A 23,054-nucleotide genomic window follows, 5' to 3' on the forward strand; every position below is an offset into this window, starting at 1 on the left:
TTTCGGTTTCGCACGGCTTTATTTATTGAAAAATACATTGGGTTTCCATTGGGTTTCATTTTCTGGTAAATAGTTTTGCATTTGTTCTGGGGCCTGCACATATGCATATAATGATATGACTTCCATTTATGGAGTTTCGTATTCGACTAGCTCAATATACACACACAGAGATATACATTTACATTTATATATATACTTATAACTTGGTTTTTAGACCCCCAACGAGGGTCTCTCGTAGTTGAACTCTAAAAGTACAGACAACGTACAGTCGCAAGTATTTTAAATCTTGCGCTGGCGTCTCTATTTTGTTTTTCCCTTTTTGGTTTTTGGTTGGGTTGGGTTTTAGCCAACATTTCTCATTGTTTGGCTGGCGGCTTTGCGTTCAGCCAGATTGGGGTTTAATTCATTTTCATTAGGGCGACAAGCGGTCCGCCCCGCGTGTCAATCTTCATCAGAAGCGGAGCACCCAAGTCCCAGTTCCCCAGTCCGTTGTCCTCCCGAAAAAGTCCCTCCATTCCAGCCGGCGCCGCAGGACATTCCGCCCAGCATTAATGGGGATGGACGGCTGGCTACTTTTCGGCTGGGTCGGTTCGAATCCGGTCCTGCCCCCCGCGCTCGCCATCCCTTCAGTCACTTTCCCATCCTTCGGTCCGGTGTCCGGTATCTACAACAGCCTCTCCAGATCCTCGCTCTCCGCGTCGCTGATGAAGGAGTCGGTGTCCGTGAAATAGTCGTCATCGCACCTGTTCCGCCGGCAGCAGACCCGCCGACCCATCTCCTCGTCGCTCCAGTGCTCGAACTCCTCTTTGTGGTGCTCCAGCAGCATTAGCGAGGGAAACAGGCTGTCGCAGCCACTGCAACTGGTGGAGCGGCCGGGAAATCGCCAGGAAAAGCCGGAAAAGGCGGAAGAAAGGCGAGAGAGTAGATGAAAAGTGAGAGCTAGCCTAATTAAGTGCATTTCCCTTACCCGAAGTGTCGCTTCTTCTGCTGGTGCGAGGCCAGCTGACGGTGACAATGGAAAGCCCGGTCGCACACGTTGCAGGTAAGTGACTCGTCTGGAAATTGGGGGAATATGTAGCAAGAACTCGGAACAGTGGGTCCTCTGATATGGGGGATATTTGCAGTCATTCAATAAAAATATGCTTAACCAACAAGTAACCCTAACAAACAAAAACGTAACTATTCATAGATTTTCTTTAACTAATTGGAATGGATATGAGAATATTGAACATTCATTTGTTAAAATAGCACATTAATAATCTATTAAGCCTGCTAATAATTAAATTACTTTGTAATTGTATACTTGTACTTGATTATAAAACAACATAACCTTTTTCTCAAGAATTCGCGTTTTGGTTCGTTTATATTGCATGATCTAGATGAGATATTACTTTTGTAATTAAATAAACTTTAGTATAAATGGAATTGTATGTCTTCTTGATAAAATTCAATAAATTACAGAATGTTTAGTGTTAAAAAAATATATATAAAGTATTTCAATTTTTAATGTTATATCAAGGGACGAAGGGAAATCGAATCTTCCTAAAACCCAATCCAAATGTACATGCAGTTTTCTTTCATAGTTTACTTGACTTTCAGAAGCCTTTGCGGACCTGCCACCTGGCACTCACCGTAGTCATCATCATCGTCGGCCATGGCCAGTGCATGCAGTCGACTTATTGTGTTTTCGTTAATCTCCTTCGATGTTGACGTGCTCCCTGCACCGAGGTCCTTTGAAGTCTTCCCCTTCGCCTGGCACAGGCCCAGTTGGCAGAGGGCGCTCTCCACCTCGTAGTTGCCCTGGCAATCGGCATCCGTGCAGGGCGACAGGCTCCCGTTCCCGTTGCCATTGCCGCTCCCCAATCCTCCGCCCCGGCATCCAGATCCCGGGCCCGATCCTGAACCTGAACCGCCGTTGACACTGACGTTGCCATTGGCTTCACCTGGCGGCTCGTTGTTGGCATGGCCGCTACAGCCAGCTGTGCCGGAGTGCGCTGCCAGCATTTCAAAGTCGTCTAGCTCATCGAACGGATCATCGATTTTGTGGCCGAGAGACACGGCATCATCGGCCTCGGCACTCAGGCGTCCATATGCCTTCCGTGGGGGCCGCTTCACATATTTGTCTGCCGCAAAATGAGGTGGAAAAATGCATGAAAAACTTTGCTAAATAAAAGCCTGCTCGTATTGATAAAACATTCTGGTGAATATGTAGCGAAAGTCCTTAGGGGCTGTTTTTTTTCAAAGAGCTCTGTGGATTTATTTTGCCCATCAGGAGGCTTCTATTTATGGCTTACCATATGCGGGTATTTCTTTTATTTATTTTATGTAGGGGAAATGTAAAAAATGTGTGTCATTTGTATTGATTATTTTGAACTAACATATTTGAAACGAATTTCTAATGATAAATTCAGAGATGGTGAATAAAAACTTGGTTGTATCTATATATCTATAGATGCAACTACTTGGGAGTCATACGGATCGAGTACTAAAAGGTGTGTTTCTGATTTTTCGTAGTTAAAAAGTTATTTAAATCTAGTGCAGGAACTTTTTCAATCAAATTAAAGTTTAAGTTTTTAAACAATTAAATTAAAAATGAAATCTTTAAAGTGTTCTCTCACCTCTACCGCACTAAGATCATATTTCATTTTAAATATGAATCGCAGTTACCCAGAAAAACCAACCCAATCACAATCGCTTTTTGATTGCTTTTAAAATGCTTGTGCTGTCAGAAAGTCCCTAACATATTTTCGCTGTAATGCATTAGTTTTTCCAGTGCACAACTTTTGTTTCCGCTTCCCGGGCAACTTTCTTTGTTACTGCTCGGCGTGGAAATTGAGAAATGTTCCTCAATGCATCAGACAATTTATGGAGGCCTTTGTGCCGCTTTTGATATTTACAGAGCCCTGCCGTTGAGACAAAAAGTTTCCGTTTTCCTTGTTTTTGCCTGCATGTCCTCGAAGTTTCGAAGTGATAAAATGAGATTTATTGCGGGCTTTGTTTGTGCATTGTGTGTGATTTTTGGGAGGGAAGGACAATAAATATAGTGAATGGAGGTGAGATCCTGCGAAGTCTTTATTTACGGTTCCCAAAAATAGATGGTGTGCTGACTGGGCCCCTGGATTTTTATGGCACACTAGCCGTTCGAGCTCCCATTAGCAGCTCATTATGTGGGCTCGTCTTTGTGCTGGCTTTAATTGCAATCGCGTTCAACAGTGCGTATACGTGACGACTCGAAATTGGCAATTCGGACGGCTTAATCGCCTTTAAATGTTCGAATAGACTAAAGTTAAAGTGCTCAAGCACGTTTCGATGGAGTAAAGTCTTTAAGCTTTGTGGTGCTTTGATTTTTAAATTTCAGCTGGCATTAAATAGCAATGGTATTCCAAATATAAATGGTAAGTTGCTTAGGATTTTATTGATAAATCGTTTTAAAAGTTTATACATTTTTATTTACCACACTCACTCACCAAATTAAGTTCGCAAATCTTTTTAAAGACTTGTGGCTACTGTGTTATTAAGCCACATATAAAAACCATTAATAGCTTCTATTATTGTGGCTGCCGAGGGAAAACCGACCATGAATATTAAAAGTGTGTCAAAAAAGGAAATAAAACGCGCATATGGGGAGCAAACATTCGCAGAATATGACGGATGGGGTAAAAAGCTGGGGGAAAGTCAGTCCAGAGTGTTGTCAAAAACGCGGCAGACCGTGCGGCAAACTAAAACTCAATTTTATCGCCAAATTGTGGACCGCAGAGAGCGGGAAACATTTAACACAATGTTTGCTGCTCGGCGACTTGGATGGAAATTTATGACTAAGGGCTTAAAGTTTGCCCCGGTCTCGTAATCTCGAAAGATAAAAGTTTCTCTCGATTTTACTTTAGAATTACAGCACAAATTATTACAAATGATGCCGCCCGCCGGCGAGCATATATAAATCATGGCCTGAGAAAAGCTGGAAAGACAGGACCGGCGTTATTAATACGCCAGATAAATGCCTAATAATTCTTCCCATGCTGGGTTCAGGGATACACACTCGTTTTCGAAGCCTGGCCGAATGCCAACCGTAATTTATGATACATTTTGTTTGCCCCGCTGTTGTTATTATTTCTGATGTCTGGCCAAGAGCACGAACTAATGATGCCGGCAGCTCAAGCGAGCCACATTTGATGGCCAGTGAGCAGAGCGTGGAAAACCAAGGCAAACAAACCTCTAAAAATGCGAAAAACCAAACAGACATGCTGCAGCACCCCCAGCTAATTGGCTGAAAAACACACAGCTGCACTCAAAATAATAGAAAGAACACAAGAAATATAGTCAGAAAAACATTTTTACAAAAGAAAAATTACAATAAGAAATAATCTTCAGAGCTAAAGATGAAATATTAATAAAAAGGTGTTTAAAAGTATGCCATTAAATATTTTTATAAACAGGATGTGATTTGTTGTTGAATATTTCTTTGGTTTTCGGGTTCTAAAAGTGAGATAAGCATTTTCATTCGTTGTAAAAGTCCATGTCCTTGTTCTTTAATATTAACTGTTTAAAACCTTAAATTTATAATAAGTGTCTGAGCTATACTCACTTAGTATTTACATTTTAATTACACTGCTGCTTATTATTTCTTAAAAAAAATATTTTTTGTAATCTGAATATTCTAAGTAAATGAAAAACAAATAAAAATGATTAATGAATTTGTAAGAAAAACATCATTAAATTGGTGTATCTTTTCCATGCTATTATTTTGCAGCTATCTGTACTTGGACACAATCATCACACCCCTAACCACATGCCTCGGCAAATGCTAATTGCCATTACTTGTTTTACAATTTTGCCGCACAGGACTCACAAATTGAATGCACAAACGCATTATTATCAATGACAAATGGCTGTCATAATTATCGGTTAATGCCGCAGCAATATGTTGCCCAGAATTTGCATAACACACATAAATCACGGCCCCGCCCCCTTTTCCACAACAACAACAAAACATATGTTGACAAAAGCTTAAGGGCGTCGTCTTGTTTTTGTTGTTTGTTGGTTTGTTCAAAAGTTGGCAAATTAAATTTTTAACGATTAAATTTCACGCCTGCCAGGGGTGATTGGGAAAAAATGGTGGCTGCTATTAATGTCATAAATGTTTGTGAATTTGCAAAGTGAATAATGACAATTTGCGAAGTGTGCGAAAAAGCTTTTCAATTATTGCCATGGCATTAAGCACATTGTTTGCATATCCATTTTGATGCATTTATCGAGGAATTTAATTAAATATTCCTTGTTTTTCTTATCAAGGCGAGACTTCTATGTAGGGATCCTAAGTGGGCGTCACGAACTGAAGTCCACTTGTTTTTCTAGTCAGCAACATCTGTTGCCAGTAGTAAATCAAATGCAAGAAGCCCTTTAAGTAACTTTATATGGCACAGCTGTTCCGTAGAGTAAACATCCCATATAATGCACTTGCCATTTTCCAAACATAGTGACTCGCACAAATAATTGAAAGTTTGCGATTTGCGAATAGCAAATTCAATCAGGAAAATCAATACTGCCAAAAACTATCATGTTTTGCGGGAAAACAAAGAAAGTTAGCAAACATAATTTAAAACTCGTGATTAACATTTTAATTGCATTTTGGCCGTGTTTGCTTTTAATTTAAAACGTGCATCTCTGCTAATTAATTAACAATAAAGTTTAAATGCTGGTACAAATGTATGTATATTTCTGGGGCTATGATAATGTTTGCATATCATTAACATGACTTGTTTTTTGCACATATAATCATATAATATTTTTAAGTGGGTAAATATAGGTGCACAACATTTTATTTAAGTGATGCGGAGGGGAGGAGGTATGTTATTCTATTTACTGAAAGGTTATTGAGTATCCAGCTTGGCTTTAAAATAAAAGAATGGGAAAATTGAAATGGCAAGTGCTCCGGCTTGCGTGGGAAAACATCAAAAACAACTCAAAATTTCAATTGCCAGCCTGGGGGAAATCCTCGCCCGGAACCCTCCTTTGTTTTTCCCCCAGCATTTCTAGGATGGTGCAAGACTTAGCGCTTAGACAAAAGCATCTTGGGACCGAAGGCCCAAAGAGTTTTCTTTTCGACAGTCACATCCGCACCACGTTTTCTGCTCCACACACACGTGCGAAGCCTCATTATTACGTGGGTTGTAGGGCCTCGGTGTTATTTACTTTACTTGGTTTTTCCCCAAATTTTCCCCAGGCTTTCCCGCTTTTCCACACGGCACAGATAAGGACTAACAATGGGGAGTATGCAGGCAATGCGAATATTTGGAGCCTATATTCCACAAGTCATTTCGGGAATTTTAATTAACTTGTTTTGATAACAAGTGGGGGTTCGGCTTATGAATAAATGCCAGGACTAGACTGGAACATGTCTGGCATTAGAATCGGGCAATTCGTGGAAATCTGAATTCCCCTAAAACATTGATCGGCCAATTGACTGCGAGAAAGTCTTTATGGGAAAATGTGAATTGCAACTGTGATTAGTCCAGATTGTCACCGGAAACCATTTGGTTTTCAGAACGATTAAGCATTCTGTTCCTTTAGAGGATAATTGATTTAAGTATGATAAATGATATTTTCAGTGAAATGCTATTTTCATGACTGACATTTTGTAGTTAAATTGATTACAGGGAAGATGCGAACTGCAGATTTAAAATCAATCAATTTTAAGTGATACGCGATTGCTTTTCTTTTCTTGATGCAAAACAAACTAAAGCTTTTGATAAAAGATCTTTCTGAATTAGATTTTGGGTACAAATTACTTGTAAGCTTATTGAAAAATAATGCAGAAAATTTTAAGTACGACATTACACTTTAGCATAAACACGGGGTAAGTTAAAGATGAAAAAATAAATATTGTCTTAAAATAATACATTTTTTTGTGACAATTTTTGAATATTATTTTTATTAGGAATGCTATTAATGTTCTTTTAATACTCTTTGTTAAATTTTCTCACCAATAAACACATTACGACGCCATATCAGGACCTTAGCTATTTATGGTCGACTTACGCACAAGTTCGAGACTTAATCTGATTAGTCCGCTAATTATTGATGAATTATCCTAATTGAGGGCGGACTTTCGCCGGGGTGAACTGGACTAATTGATTGCCGGGGCCCAGGTGTTGGGGACTCACCTTGTGTGCTGTTGCTGTGATTACCGCCGTTCGAGTTGCTCTTGGAAAAGCTGCAGTTGTTGTTGAAGGAGTTGAAAAAGTTGGCGGCTCCGGTGCGCCGTAAAATCCAAAACATGATTGCAGGTGTGCGGGCTGGGATCCTAATCCTGATAAATGAGCTGTCCGGAAAATTCCAGTTGATATGTTGCAGCGCCCTGAAGTAGGCAACGAATTATGCCAGCTGCATTTCCACCGACGGCATTTCCACGCGAAGCCTTTTTTGCGCTGATAAGAGGGCTACGGAAAATGAGACTCGCGACACGATAAGCTGGGTCGGAAAACTCCGGAAAAACTGGCGACCGTTATGTGTGGAAGTCTTCAGCAAACTAACCCGACTTCGGTTGGGTCCTCGGATTTTATAGCTGCCGAAGGAAAATGAGAGCGAAAATAACCATCTGATGGAGAGAGTTTTCTCTTTATAACGTAATAACGTAAGGACTTACGTTACAACCAATGCTCTTTTGCTCTTTTGACGCTTGGTAGTTGGAAAACTCAACCAAAGCCCAAACTTGACCTTCGTCAACACTTGCATGTTGTTTGGCCCGCTGGCAGCTCATAATTTGCTTTGTTTAATAAACGATTACGTATGCGCCGTGTGGACGGGATCAGCTGGCCATGGCCGTCGACTTCGAGCCACTAAAATGGCCATCAATCATCGGAGCACCGGAAGTGGTGGCTACTTTGTTGTCCTGTTTAAAGTTTTATGTGCGTCTTATCTGACTGGCTCAATTAGACAGCATCTTTGACTACTTTTGTGTACTGGGAGAAAAAAAAGTGTTTTTAACTAAATTACAAAAAAATTTATTAAAATAAGAATATTGAAGAAGAATAAAATTGAGTCCTTGAATTACAAATAATCTAAAGTTTTATTCATTTACTCCCAGGGTTTATCAGCCATTTAAAAATATTTTGTATAATACATTGGCATTACAATCATCAATCAATAGTTTTCCACTAGCCAACAAATTTGTTTATCCAAATCATTTGTTTTATAATTTTTAAATAATATATAGCAATTATGAAAGTTATATCATACTGCACTTCAAAAGATTATAAATTATTTTAAAATATATTTTTTTATAATTTTTTTAAACTGGTTTTCTGGTAACACTGGTGTATGTAGTTTAAAAAAATAGTATTTCCTTTTTCAGCACTCGTTTTTATGACATTTTTCCATCAGTGCTGGTGACGTGAAAAAGAGCGGAAATGCCGAGCGCTTAACAGCTGGCGGCACATGCATCCGCATCAAAGTTTTCCCCTTTATGGTTAACGCGTTTGGTAAGACAAAGACATCCCATCAAGTTGGCGTGTTCGAGGGCTGGGGTTTCCCTCCGCCCCAAGTGCAAGTGCAGAGTTCATGTCCTGCGAATTCGTTTATTTGCTGCACGCGCGGCGGCATTAAAGCGTTTTTCAAGCACCCTCGACTTTAATGCCGCACGACAAATGCTTTTCCGCAGACAAGACTGTGATTTGATGGCTCGGATTCGGATTCGGTTTCGGTTAGGTTAACCCGATACTGATTGCCGGGGTTTGGATGTGGATGTGGATGTGGCCACGTGGAGCAGGAAGTCGACCCCAAACATGCGACATACCTTTGTGCGCATAATAGAGTCGCAATTTAATATTTAATCATCGGGGGCTGACGCCTAACAATTCAAATTGCTGCAAATTGTGGGTCCCGTGAACTTTTGGCATTGGCGACATTACGAATTCATGTTGTACGTGCCAAAGTCACAACGAATCCAAATGAATCCAAACGATGTACGTCCGATTCTCCGAATATGTTTGAACTTTGCAAATATGCTGCGCAAACTTTTGCCCCATAAATTATGCACTATTAAAAGCTCATGCATAAGGCATGGCCCCATCTCCCTGCAGCGCCAAAACAACAAATACAAAGGACGAAGGATACAGGACCCTGGACCAGAAATAATAATAACCACAACAAAGCATTACACATGGACGGCAATTAGATCCAATTTCGTTGAAAATGCATGCCAAAGTAGTCACTTATGTCCAGTTGATGTAATAAAATAGTTCGATAAACTGTTGGCCATCGGGTGACATGACATTTTGGAATTCGATTAGTTAATCCTTCAGCACAATGTAATTGAAATGGTTGATAATTCCCCGTGCGGTATGCAAATTAAATTAGCCAGAAACACAGAGAAAACTCCTCCGTACTATATAAGTCCAGTTATTTAATGCTGTCCACACAAAGTTTTCGACTTGGGCATAAACAAAGCTCTAAAAAGTTGGCAAACTGGCCACAATCAATATTGATGGAAACTCAGTTTACTTTGGCTACTTGAGCGTCTCGGCGTAGAACTTTCGGTGCTTGAATTTAATTCGCATCACCCAGCTGCAATAAATTTATTCAGAATCATTTGGCGTGACGATAGTTAGATGGCAGCTATATTCACCCAATGAGGATAAACGCTATTAAGTAGAAGGCGGCGCTGAGGAAATTAAATCCGCCAGGATTGCTGGCCAGGGAGCTCTTGTAGATGGCCGTGTAAAGGGGAGCGGCGACTGGAAATAATATTGAATATGATGGATGGTTAAAGAACCAAGGGTATTACAGCTTACCAAAAGGGGCGAATGATTGTACTATGTTGCCTATTGCGAACAGTTTACCTGTGATGAGTAGAGAAAAACTTAAGTGGAGGTTGTTTTTCCCAATTATTACCTACCCGTATCGGAAGAGGGTACTATATTCGATACAATCGTGCGACACATGGGTCCCTGGATGGAGCGAAAGACTCCCAGTACCACAGATATGTACAAGTGCCAAGGTAGAAAGGCAAATCCTCTGGCAATATTGCTAAGGATCTCAGAGAACAACGACAGCAAGGCCAATGACACCACAGACATTCCAAAAAGCTGGAAATATACAAAATCAAATTTATTATATTGATATATTTTATTTTTAGTAAATTACCTTTCTCAAAATAAGAATGCCCAAAAGAGCTCCCAGCATGGGCACTGATTGGCTGACTGTCTCAAAAATAGTAAACTCACGCACTGTGAAATGGAACTGCTGACGCACGAATAAATACATCACAGTCATGACGCCATCTGCAAGGATATCATCACCTCAATCACTGGAACTGCCAGGCAAACTTAAGCAGACTCACCGGCAACGAAAATCGAGACAAAGCCGGCCAAAGTAACCAACCAGATGATGGAGTGGGCATTATTTTCCCTCCTCTTAAAGCAGGTGCTAAACATATCTTTAACGTGTTTAATACTGAACAGACCAGCCTTGTCTTCTTTGTCTTCCAAAGGAGGCTTTTCTATGGTCTCATACTTGGGTGGTTCGTCGCGTTTCTCCAATGTTTCAGTTGACAATTCACTCACTTTCTGATCTGAAATTGTCACAACAACTTCCTTTTCCTTCTCGGGAACTTCGTCCTTATCTGGACACATTCCCAAACTTTCGGGCAGGTAGAAAATAATAAAGAGGGTGGCCATAATTATGATTAGGCACGATACACTCTGTACAAAGGCAGCACTTGTGGCTGCATAAACAAAACTGGATAACAACGAACCACTTGTCAAGGCCACGAAAAGTATCAACTCCATGAAGATCATTCTGGAAATAATAAATTATTCAATTTAAGTTTAAATAAATTTTTCTATGATTTACTAACGTATAATAATGAAACATTTTTTGTAACCATTTTGAAAAATCCCTTCCAACTTCCTTAGGAGTTTAGCACCATAAATGGCCGAGAATAAAGTCTTAAAGCTTGTCACATTCCTTTGTCCCTGGGCTTAGCTAACAATAGGTGACACTCACCTGTAGGGTCTGGTTTTCATGTCGGTTGTGTCCGTAATAAAGCAAAAGGCAGCCACCGAAAAGACACACAAGCCACCGAGCAGGGAGTGGGGCACAGCTGCCAAGGTGTACCACCAGGGATTAACCATGTAGTAGCTGGACAGCCAGCAAATGGCAGACGAGAGCAGGGCAGAAGCGGAAAAGCCTAGGAGGAAAACGTCTTACTACCTCTTCGGCAAACGAAATCCTTTAACAACTCACCAACCATGGAGACAATCAGCAGGGGCTTGCGTCCATAGTGATCCGACCAGGATCCAATAAATAAACCACAAATGGCGGGGACAATGCTTTCGAAGAGGGTTCGGGTTAAGAACATATTGGCCACATATGCCTGAAGCTCCGTTTCAATGGCCTATAGTTCCTGACTAAGTTAAATAACTATTAAAAAATTTAGTATTAACAAACCTGTATTTCTGCGGTGGTGTTTTTGCTATCCAAAAGCATACAGTCGGCTTTATTGTACTGATAGATCACCGTGCAGGTCTGAAAAATCAACTGATTGCGCATAACAGTACCTAATGGGAAGATCGTGCTGGAGCTATTTCATATGTCATCATTATAATCTAAACCTCCGCTTACCTGACAGCATGTGCGAAAACAACAGCATGAAAATCACCGGTTCTATATAGAACATGTTGAACAGACGCCCCCATTCCAAACTTTTTAGTTGGGCTAAAGTAGCCTTTTCCACCATTTTAATTGCGATTGGAAAACCCCAATTAAAATATATATTTTTTTTATTTGTTTAACTAGTTTCCACTCACTAAAAATTGAATTATTTATTCATTTTAAAACTATAATAAATACTTCTTCGTATTATTTAATTTTATTTTTTTTGATTACTTTGTTATAATTTGTTTTTCAACCTTGACAATATATTTGGCACAAGTTTCGTGTTTCAACTAATAATTAATAACACTGGAATCGGATTTTTCGCTCCGCTGATTTTATTATTTACTCAGGCAACGAGGGACCAGAACTCCGAGTTCCATGTCATTTGAGTTTCGATCACGAACTGAATTTAAATAGCTCGGTTCAATTGCTTAAATACATTTTATATGATGTGTGGGTACGTATGTAATTATTTATTAGATCTAGTGGGGAATTTTTTGCTACCCCCTGTTTGTCGTTTGATAAAATCTACAATGCATGAGTTCGTAGGCTTATACAATCAGTAGAAAACTAATTTGTAAATAGATCGCGAGGGCTATAGCATCATATTTGTTGTGTGAACTTTCCAAAGCAAGCATAACTTTCTCAATTCTTAATACAGGGCTCTGCACTTAACCCTTTTATGCTGGAAAACTTTTCCCCCGACAGGCACAAGAACACACACACGCGCGAGTTTTAAGAAAAGTCTTTTCCGCCGAGAAAAGCGAACAAGTTTGCCTGTTCAAATTGCAGGCCAACACTTCCGGCAACATGTTGCCAGTGCCTTTTAACCCCTTGGCCCCTTAACCTCCTTTGCCCTCTTATTTCGCGCTTTTTATTACATCACTATTTTCCCCTTCATTTGGGGCTGCTCACGGCATAAAATATGCATAAAGATTTTAAGCTTGGCACGGAGAACGTTTACCAAAATAATTTGGCAATTATTTTTGGGGTTTCAATTTGGTTTTTGGCGAGGGGGATTCACTAAGCTGCGTGCGGTTTCCATTAACCGCTTGGCATAGTTGAAATATTTGAAAAAAGGCTTACTCTGGAGATTTTTAAAAACCCTTCTTAAAGTTGATTTGTTTTGAATTGTTCAATAGTTATTTTTTAGCAGATAAACTTATTTATTCCAAGGTTTACAGCCAAAGGCCTCGAATTGGTATACCTCCAAAAAGTCCCTGTTTCTTACATCTTTTGTCCAATAAACGACGAAAGCATGTTCCAAATATGAAGTGTCATACCTTGTTGAACTCGTAATGAAATTCTAAATCAATTGGCATTCAAACCTAAAAATGTTTATTTTTACCCATTTTTTCATAAAAAGGCAATGCAACCCCTTGTAATATTTTCAAAAAATTGTTAAAATTAAATTTTTTTTTAACTTTAATGCCAATCAATTGCAAATTTTATTACGGGCTTAAGGGTGTATTACATGTCGTATTTGGACTGTGTTTTGCATTTTTTTGGCGAAAAAACTATCATTTTTGGTCAAAAATCAGGGCTGGGATTTTTCCCAAAAACTTCTGCTAACAAGCTTTCTCTAAATTGTGGAACACAAAAATCTGTACTTGTACCAATAAAATAGCCCCAAGCAGACTGGCTGCAATTATGAATATATTCCGAAAAACATAGGAAAATAGGGGTTCGCTGCAGATTTCCGCCATCACGCATACGCCGGGTGCCCCGCCCCATTGTTGACAAGCTAATTGTAAACTTTTCCGCTTTGCGTTTCATTGTTTCGGGAAAACTGTCGGGAAAACAAAGGGCCGGCGGGGCATATTAAGCCCCAACCCCAAACCGACCGACTGGCAGATATGAATGCCCAAAGGAGTTTCGTCCTGCAGTGCAACATACATGCTAAGTTCGTGCAACTATTGTCTTGGATTGCGTTGCGCAACATAAAAACCGGAATGGAAATGGGAATGGGAATGGGAATGGGCCAACTGTTCACGATGTGTGCGGCTTTGTGTTGTTGACACAAAAAACACACAGAACAGCAACAACTTGTGCAAACTCGGGCGAAAATTAAAAAAAGAATGAATATATGGGGGCTGGCTGAAAGGAAACACCAGCCAAAACATAAAAGGCCAGAAAAGTCGGGTAAGTCAAGAGCGCCCCAGAGAATGGAGGGAAAAGCAATTTCTTAAACGCAGCACGTGCACAAATTCGGTTCTGTTTGCTTTAATTATTCCGAGATGAAATGGCAAAAGGGACGCAAGTACCCAGGAATGTTCCCAAGTTTCACTTTCTCGGATGATTTATGAATGTGTCTGCTTCCTAACAAAAATACCACAGAATCGCGACTTTATTGGTAGGCACTTGAAGCCAAAATGAGCTCGGAATCTGTATTCAGTAGCATAAAATCAGATAAGACTTTTAAAGATAAGATATTGGCGGCTTCTATTTAACGCTATATCTATAATCTCTAAAGCAACAAATGTACAGAAATTTCCATAGGATTTTCTGATAACCAGGTAACCCTGATTTTCATACAGTTTCAATTGCTCATTAACCCTTTTAATTTCAATCTCCCACCGCACTTTTGTAATATTAAATTTTTTTCCCCCGCAGTGGGCGACAATTTTAATTTGCCTTTTTGCCAATTAAAATATTAAAAAATACCTTTTTTGATGTCCTTTTTGCCTGTCAAGTGTCCCTTACAATTAGGCCGGAAAGGCTTAGCGCCCCAAAGTTTATAAGCCGGCTTAAGCCGCTGCAGCTGCTGCCCATTTGTTTGATAATAAATTTCGATTCGATGGGGATCGCCCGATGGTTTTTAATTGGTTCTGGGGATTTCGCATCTCACTTTTTGCGAAATTACAGTCACTCGATTTCGCTGGCACATTGTCGAGCATTTCGAGTGGGTTTCGCGGCCAGTTGGCAGCCATAAAACTGGCAACCGTAGTTTTGCGGTGGCATTAGTTTTTGGCAGTTTTAATTGCCTGGTCAAGTGCCTTTGGCCATAGTTTCTGGCTGCCCGGCGCTGCAGCTGAAATCACATTTTGTTATTGTGCTGGCCATAATTTTTCCGCAAATAACTCACCCGTGAAGATTGTATACATATTATTCAATTAGTGTATAAATCCGAGTATTCATTGTTTTATGTTTTGGTTGAGGCAGCACAGGGACAAAAATGTTGACAGTACTGCAGTACAAAATATTTGAAAATCACAGACAGTAAATAAATTATATCAATATTACAAGCACATAAAAGAGTATTATTAAATAAAATAAATTTTGAAAAATATACCCTATCTTTTTTATTCCATTTGAAAACTTTTATTGATTTTCTACATTTTATAATTTTGCTTTGAGTGAAAACTTTGGATCCATAGCTCATCTGATACTCGCCTGTTATGCCCATTAAATTTGATACAAATTCGGGAGGACGCAATGCCACACATGCGGTAAGTCGCATGTTTGTTTGTTGTGGCAAGTGCTCTTGACAAATTTCCGCACATCTAACAAATTTGTTATGAGCGTTTTGCACAATTTTCGACACGCAGTACGCAGAATGGAGCCCACATGCCACCGGCAGCAGAATCGGGCGAATTTAGACCATTAGTCAGGCCAAATGGAGCAGAAACATATGGGTTCTACCAAGTTCGGGGAGTACGACTGCGAACAGTATATTCCGGGGGAATTAATGAACTCGTGATGTAGACATGTCTCACTCGGATTACAGGCAATTTCTCATTTCTGATGGGAAACTGGCGAAACAAGCGAAACTGGAGTCCTTCTTTGTCCGTAAGCCGGCTGCATTCCTTCGCCATTTGCATGTCTGGCTGCAATTTGCCAGCGAAATGCGGTATGTGAATGCGATAAATATTTGATAAACAACATTTCTGCAGCTTTGCGGTTCAGTGACTCTCCACGGCGTCGCAAATTGCGGCAAATTTCTCCCATTTATTTTCCATTTTGCGAGCTGTGAGAAGGGGGGCATTCCTGCTTCGGAGCATTAAAAAACTTTCATAATCATAACTCTGTCTTGGAGCTTGTGCCATTGTTGCCATTGCCGTTGTCGAAGCTCCTTCGACTCGAGGACTTTCCTTACTTTTCCAACCGACCGGCGATAAGGAGAATGGAAAATCAATACATATTTATGGGTTCATGTTGTGGGTGCACGTACGGAATATCAGCCGCACATACGGCTCTTCTATATGTCCAAAGGAATGGCTTTCATAGGGACTCCGACTCCGACTCGTCCTGCAGGCTGGCCATTTGCACGTTTCGAAATTCGAATCATAAAATACTTTGCCGTACGCCCACAGGAATGCGCAAAAGAAAATAATTTTTAATAGTTGCACATGTCCTCGCCTATCCTTTTGGGTGTGCTCTCTAAAATGCGCAAAAAATGCGAGTGCTAACAGGTGAATTAAAACGTTGAAATGGGCAAAAATAAGATTTAATAAATTTAAGGAACCTTTGTTTTTAAAGTTTTTCTTGCCAAAAACAAAATACAATAATAGGAAATGCCAAAAAAAATAAAGAGTTAAGAAATGCCACAGAAATTATAGTTTTAAAATCATTTGTAATTGGGCCTAAAAGTATGCAGTGAAGAGATGAACATCCATTATGGCATACTTTTAGACACCTTCATATTTTCTTTTTTATTCAAGTTCAAAATATTGTAAGCCTTTATATTTTTATTCCCTTTCTATCACCATAATCAAAGGTTTGCTTAAACGGAATAATACCTTTAACAACCTCTATTGACAATCCTCTTACTTTCCCCTTTCCCTTTACGTTGTTTCCCGGAAAACCTGCATTATTTAGAAACAATTAGTTTACTGTATGCACCTTCACAGAACAGGTAACAGGCAACACAGTGCCTGTTCAAACAGCTTAGTTATGTGCCACAGTTGGTCGCTATTGGCGGTAATCGGCTTAGGAGCTCTCATTCAAGAGTGCACTTTGCGGCAGAAATTGATTTGAAATCGCACGGCACTTGCCACTAAGCCATTTCGAAAAGGACAGCCAATGGTATTAGGCACGACTAATTTAAAATGTAGTTCTTGGCCAACAAAAGGATGTCGTGTATTTGATGAGCAGCCTTAAAGGTCGAACCCGAAACCTTCCAAATCATTTCATTCCACTTGGCACCATTTAATTTAGTTTTCGAATGATTGCTGCTGCCGGAATAAAAGCAAATAGTTCTCGAATAAAAAGTGCAGGGTTTCGGCACTTACCAGGTGCCCAGCTTCCATTGGCAGAAGTTTCGAGCCAAAGTGAAGTTCTCTACTGACTTCTCGAGTACTTGGTAGCTGCCGAGTGAAGCTGTAAAAGTGGAAACTGAAAAATCCCGGCTCTCTGGCTTTCACTTTCATTGTCTCTGCATTTGAATGCAGACGAGGCTTCAAAGCTTTTCGCTTTTGATTGATTGCAATTGATATATATATGCCATGTTGTTTGTGCCAATATGGCGAGAGTGGAAAATTCGAAATTGAAATGGGCGGTACCCTGCGAAAAATCGATTGATTTTCATTTCCCGCATCTGTGCTCTCTTGTTTAGCTAAGATAGAATGTTTTGCGGATATCGGGAACAGAATAAATATCACTGGAAATCTAAAAATTCCTTTAATAATACGAGTAAAAACTATACAAATCACTTAAGACTTTCATTGAATTTAATGTATAAGGCTAGTAATTTGATATATTTGCCAATCGATAAGTTTAATTGGCCAATAACTGCAATATAGTTACCAGAGTAATCGGCTTAAGAGCTCCCCCTTGGAAGTGCAATTTAGTGCATCAAATGGATTTGCAACGGCACTTGTGTCTAAGCCAGATTATGATGACAGCCAATGGCTTAAAGCACAAGTAATTTAATGGGGATTCCCTTTTCCGAGATGCCAGCGGGAGTTTTAAAGGAAAACTTTTGAGGCAGAGCAGTTGTAGTGGTAAATACCAATCGAGTTCGTTTCATTCCACATGACATCCTTTAATTTAGTTTCGAATGAATGGCAATGGAATCAAAGTGCACACTTGTAGACACAGATGCCTCAAGTTTGCTTAAATTTTTATGGCTTCAATACTTACCAGGTGCTCAGCATCTCTAGGCAGTTACTGGGATGTTCGATGGCAGAGAAATTGACTGCCAACTGAAGTACAGCCTGAAGTATTTGGGAGCTGGAGAACGAAGCCTTACAACTGGAAAATAGGTTCACACTTTGCCTGTTTCTGTCCTGGTTTTACTTATGCTTCTTCGTTTTAAAAAGAAAAAATAAACGTTCCTGGCTGTTAGGAACGTTGTGTGAAAAATGTATTAAATAAAATGATACTTAACTCTAACCAAAAACTCTAGGTATAAATTAATCAATCAATTTAGTATATCATAATAAAGCTGACTCTTTAATACAGCTTTACAGTTTTTAAGTTGGAAACATAAATATAGTAATTACATCTGGCAGCTAAAACTAATGTCAAACTTAATATGATAAATAAATTATGAATACACTGGTCTTAGACCCTTTGTTCGTTGCGTATATGAAAAGTAAAAAAACTAATGTTGCGATCTGCTCGTGTAGTTCGTGGAAGAGGTGGTCATGGACTGGAGCTCAGTGGTGCGCTTTTGGACATCCATCTCCATTTTGGTGGGACAAATCAGACCCATCCACAGCCGACGGTTTGCTGAATCCAAAAGGACGAAGTAGACGAACATCACAAATCCCTGCATGGTGGCCGTGATGCAGAAGAGATATGAGAAGGCCACACCTGCCTGCATGAAGGCGAAGATTCCAAAAATCCAGGTGAGACCCAGCAGAAAGAAAAGCATGATAGAGAGTTTGATCTGCTTGGCAACCATTTTCTTTTCAGATTTGTGGATGGTCTGGCTCAAAGAGTGCGAAATGCTATAGAAAACATACACGAAGATCACCAGGTTTGAAACTGTAATCATGGTCACGGGGAGGACCACTCCAAAAATCAGACCATATCCCGATGGATAGCAGATACCAGTATCTGTCGATAACTGAGCAGCCGAGGGAATGTACGCATCGGGGTCTATTAGGGCCACCAGCAGGGTGGGAACCAAAGGCAGGGACCAGGCCACAAGGGCAGCCTTTAGGATGTATCGTCGGGGTCTTTCAATTCCAATAACAGTAACGTATCGCTGGAACTGCAGGAAAGCGATGATCAGCATCCAACTAAAGAGTACCAGAATAGAGTACTGCATGGCAGCTCCCAAAGCTACGCAGCGAACTGTATCTCCATTCACTACAAGCGTTTCCGATATATCATCTGTGTTTAGGAACACGAAGAGCACCATCTGAAGACACATTGCCAGGCAGAGATGAAGAAGAACTTTTGTGGAGGCTTGACTGCGCCAACTCTTAAAGAGGGCTGCTGTGAGGAATATTCCCAGTATTCCCAATAGGGACAGACTACATCCCACGATCGAGATAATGTCCAGCACTTTTTCATTTATCGGAGTAATCAGAACCTCCTCGCCAAGGTCATTGGTTCGATAGCTGCCACCCACCAGAAATGCAAATTGTGTGAGATGTTGGGTGTGACATTCGATGATGGGATCTTTCAACAGATCTGAGCTGTTACTGGTAGATACTCCTTCGGTCGCCCAAGTCCGGTAGTTCCAGAAACCGCATCCACTGCCAAAACTGAAGGCCTTTGTATCGGGATCGCGAAGGTTTTCATTTCGAAGAAGAAACGGCAATGGCAGGGGAAGGGAGTTACCTGTTAGATTAAGAGTTATTCTTATTCGAGTTCCAACTATAATAAATATACCTACCTTTCAGTCCTGGTATAGAAATAGAGATCACCTTACTGCGAGGCCTCCGACTGCGTTGGAGAGAGGTTTCCACGAAAAGGGCATCGTGAGCATAGACCTTAAAGATTAGATAGGAAGCTCCCCTGCCTTTCACTTCCCGCCAGAGATTCTCCGGCAAAAAGGCAGCTGTCTGCAGGTCTGATTCCCGCTTTATAGTATCCAAATCATCTGAGAATCGGAGAAAGCGATACCAGAAGCCACTGGCGGAAGTTCTTCGGTTCTCAGCTGGGCCAGAGAATATAGCTATTCCAGTGATTCCGTCGCACTCGGGATTGGCGAAGAACACACTGATATTGCCGGTAATAAGAGCTTGGACACCGACATCAGATAAGTTGTATGTTTCCACTCCTGTGGTTGCCGTTTCTGTTTCATCGCTGGTGGGCTTGGCCACTACCTTTCCGCACCGGTCCTTGGGAACCATTTGCTCGGGAAGAGCATCCATGTAGTTCTCAAACAGGCTGAGTAGAGAGTTGGTAGCATTCAGCTGGGCGGATAGGCGTAGCACTCGGCTATCAGAGGACATTATCTCTTTGCAGACACTGACCAAATCCACACTGACCGCAGCATCCTTGTCCTCCTGCATCAGGGTTCCAAACATCTGGCTCGTCATGTGGACATCGGCGGGCAGAAGAGTCCTGTCCCGCTGTCGGAACATTTTCCTCATCGAGCCAGTCATGTTTCGACGTCCTTGGGAGTCATCGGTGCGCCTCCTCCCCTCGAGGACGTCATCATGCAAACTATTCAGATCCCTACTGATCGTGTGCTCCCTAAAATTCCTGAAGCAGACCACAGGATCCCACTGATCGGTGGATTCCCATACAGCTCGGTAGTCCTTAAATTTACACTCCCTGGTGACCGGCATTCCATTTCGCAGTACGCAAACATCATGTAAGGTAGCTCTTTCCCCTATTCTAGCCCGTTTCCATTTGTTCTGATGAGGTGTCTGATCGTGGTTGCTGACTATGTAGTCATGCTGAAATGCCTCCGGTTCGCAGAACATTGAATCACAGTAAATCAGGTTAGTTCCAGTGGTTTCCTCCGGGAACCTTCCTTGCTCCTCTTCACAATGCTTGTAATCTCCACTTCTCGAACAAAATTGTCTCTCTTTTGGGCATTCGGAATAACCTGGTGAGGCCAAGGCCAAGACTAAAAAAAGCCCTAAGCACCAGTAGAAATTCATGGCGAATGAATCAGCTGCCACAGCTGTTTGCAGTTCTCCGAAATTCTGTTTACAAGTACTTTTAACGTCCGACTCTCTTGAAATATCGCGGCACACTGAACTGAACTGGCAATCGATTAGATTTCCGTAGACCTCAAAGTAGTGAGTGGTGTTTGTTATCAGTTGCCACCACGATCGCTAATCAAACTTTTGGTAGATCATTCAATACCTAAAAACCTCATGTTCACCGACCTTTAATATAATTTACATTGTGATTAGCACGACTTTGGCAATTGAGGAAGAAATCCGGCGGACCCCTTTGAGGCAGGGAAGTAACATCAAACTTGTGACGTCGTCTTTATTTGTGCAAATAGCAATTTCACGCCTTTTTACCGGTATGGGGTTTAAAATACTTCGGCTGATTCACTTGATGGAAGTTGGAATCATAAGATAAGAAGCCCTTACCTGGTAAACGCGATCGAAAAGCAATGACAAGTCAGTCAGTCAGTAAGTCAATTACGTTATTTTTAACAATGGGTTTTTTATCGTAACTAAAAAGTGTTTTGAAAATTTAGTACACATAAAACCTTAAGATACCGGTGGATATATCAAATTTCACTTACAATAAAGTAGACTATAGTATTTTAGAAAATTTTTAGAATATATATATCCAGTAAGTAAGCATATATACTTTATTTTTGTTAGGTACAAACGCTTCTGTTTAGTAAAATATAATACTTTAACATTGGTTAAATGAAATACAGAGCTCTTTTGTAAGTAAGGAATCCTCCATTTAAAAATAGATTAGATAATCGCTTTCATCTTGCGAAGATGAGGCCAAAAGGAGCACCAACATCAAGTTCATTGCTTTAACTACAACTGCACCTCAGGTTTTACCCTCTCTTATTCGAAATTGTTTTCACGCCTCTGAAATTTCTTCCATCCGAATGCTACAAGGAAAAGCTACTAAGTGAACTGTTTGACGATCGGTGGGACTTACACGGCCCCCGCAGAGAAGTGTTATCAATTGCAACCGCGAAGCATTACGCATCCTTCAGATAAATGCAGAAATTATTTATATAAAAACATATAATATAAATATTTTATAAATACCATAAAAAATGGATTACTCGACTTTCCGTATCTAATAATACTTGTACAGATTCATTAAATACCTTATGCCCTTAATAGCATTGGCAGATAAGCATTTTATTCATTAATTCTTGTCAGGCACATAGGGGTGCTTATCAACTACATTTTCACCAATGAAATATTGTTATAAAAATAAAAATAGTTTTATTTGCTTTATTTTTATTGAAAATATCCTTAATTTGTAATAGGTGTATAATATTGAGATTTACTAACTAAAAAGTCTGACTTCGTGACTTATTAATTTAAGTTACACCGCCAAAAGTGACAACTTTTTGTTTTGACCACATGCTAAATCAGTTTATTAGGAATCCATCCTTTTTAAAAATCTATTATTTCTTTAAATATCTTTATATTCAAAAGGGTATTCAGTAAATTTGGTATGGCTTGTGAGTATTTCTATGAGTATTTTATAAAATAAACTACTTAACGAAAAATGTAAGTTTATTTATTTTATGAGAATAAACAAGCCCATTTTGCCCTAGGTATACAAAAGAATTAAATGCCGAAATTATTTCACCTTGGTTGCATGAAATTCGATTACCATTTGTACAGGCTTAGCGTTTTCACAGACACGGCCTTCGATTATAATCCACCTTTACAGACTTCATTTTAAGCCAGTTTTTGGGCCAAAATGTAATTTTTATGGCCGACTTGCCTGGCACGTAGATGTGTGTGTTAGCGGAAATTGTTGGCTTGTTGACACGTTTTCAATTATCAGTCAAATGCCGCCGACGAATTCAAATACGAGTACTGAGCCATTGCTTTCAGCCAGCCAATAATCCACTTCCATCGGCAAAAATTGATTGGCCTGCATGCGTTCAATCAAATGTGTCACATCTTGACATGTTCGCTCTTCCTTTATTGCCACGAGGCTATTGGATTGGGATTGGGCTATGACAAACCTGCAGCTGCGGAGCGGATGAGAGTGGCACTTGGAAAATATGGGTGGCATTTTTGTAAAGGTCATGGAAAAAGTTCCATGAAAAGTGTTGATGCTTTAGCTCGAAAAAATAATAAAATAATTTTTTTTATTTCTAGATATTTCTGGGCTCACTCTATTATGTTATTCAGGTCACACAGTAATCCCCAGGTATCTTAAAACACGTGAAATAATGCAATAGACAAAGGAATTGCTCTTTTTGAATGAAACCATTGGACTTTCGTTTTCAATATATATTGTTGCATACTTTCAGGCACCCTTTTAAGTGATTTTAGTGCGGTTACTAAATTATAAGTTTCAAAGAAGTTAAATATTTTTTAATC

At 40.1% G+C, this 23,054-nt stretch overlaps 3 protein-coding genes across 4 annotated transcripts; all 3 read right to left on the reverse strand.

Moving 5' to 3' along the window:
- LOC119552629 lies at nt 1–7,515 on the reverse strand. The gene is made up of 4 exons (XM_037862308.1): nt 7,161–7,515; nt 1,632–2,123; nt 968–1,055; nt 1–860 (listed from the first exon to the last, which is right to left on the reverse strand). The coding sequence occupies exons 1-4, from the start codon at nt 7,273–7,275 to the stop codon at nt 665–667; spliced, it is 891 nt and encodes a 296-aa protein (XP_037718236.1). The 5' UTR covers nt 7,276–7,515; the 3' UTR covers nt 1–664.
- Nucleotides 7,516–9,397: 1,882 nt separating this feature from the next.
- On the reverse strand, nt 9,398–12,037 carry LOC119557138 (proton-coupled folate transporter). Of its 2 annotated transcripts, none has more exons than XM_037869724.1 (10): nt 11,620–12,037; nt 11,446–11,555; nt 11,242–11,392; nt 11,002–11,185; nt 10,337–10,794; nt 10,141–10,277; nt 9,893–10,082; nt 9,789–9,836; nt 9,623–9,731; nt 9,398–9,536 (listed from the first exon to the last, which is right to left on the reverse strand). In XM_037869724.1, exons 1-10 carry the CDS (start codon nt 11,732–11,734, stop codon nt 9,473–9,475), a joined length of 1,566 nt encoding a protein of 521 aa, XP_037725652.1. In that variant the 5' UTR covers nt 11,735–12,037; the 3' UTR covers nt 9,398–9,472. The 2 variants fall into 2 exon arrangements, with proteins under 2 accessions (XP_037725652.1, XP_037725660.1); XM_037869732.1 differs by having other exon boundaries at nt 9,398–9,561.
- Nucleotides 12,038–18,105: 6,068 nt separating this feature from the next.
- Nucleotides 18,106–20,737, reverse strand: LOC119556193 (adhesion G-protein coupled receptor G7). Its single transcript, XM_037868142.1, has 2 exons — nt 19,442–20,737; nt 18,106–19,386 (listed from the first exon to the last, which is right to left on the reverse strand). The coding sequence occupies exons 1-2, from the start codon at nt 20,658–20,660 to the stop codon at nt 18,197–18,199; spliced, it is 2,409 nt and encodes an 802-aa protein (XP_037724070.1). The 5' UTR covers nt 20,661–20,737; the 3' UTR covers nt 18,106–18,196.
- Between the last annotated feature and the right edge of the window lie 2,317 nt (nt 20,738–23,054).

This window comes from Drosophila subpulchrella, chromosome 3R, assembly GCF_014743375.2.
Source record: "Drosophila subpulchrella strain 33 F10 #4 breed RU33 chromosome 3R, RU_Dsub_v1.1 Primary Assembly, whole genome shotgun sequence".
Classification (NCBI taxonomy): Eukaryota; Metazoa; Arthropoda; class Insecta; order Diptera; family Drosophilidae; genus Drosophila; species Drosophila subpulchrella.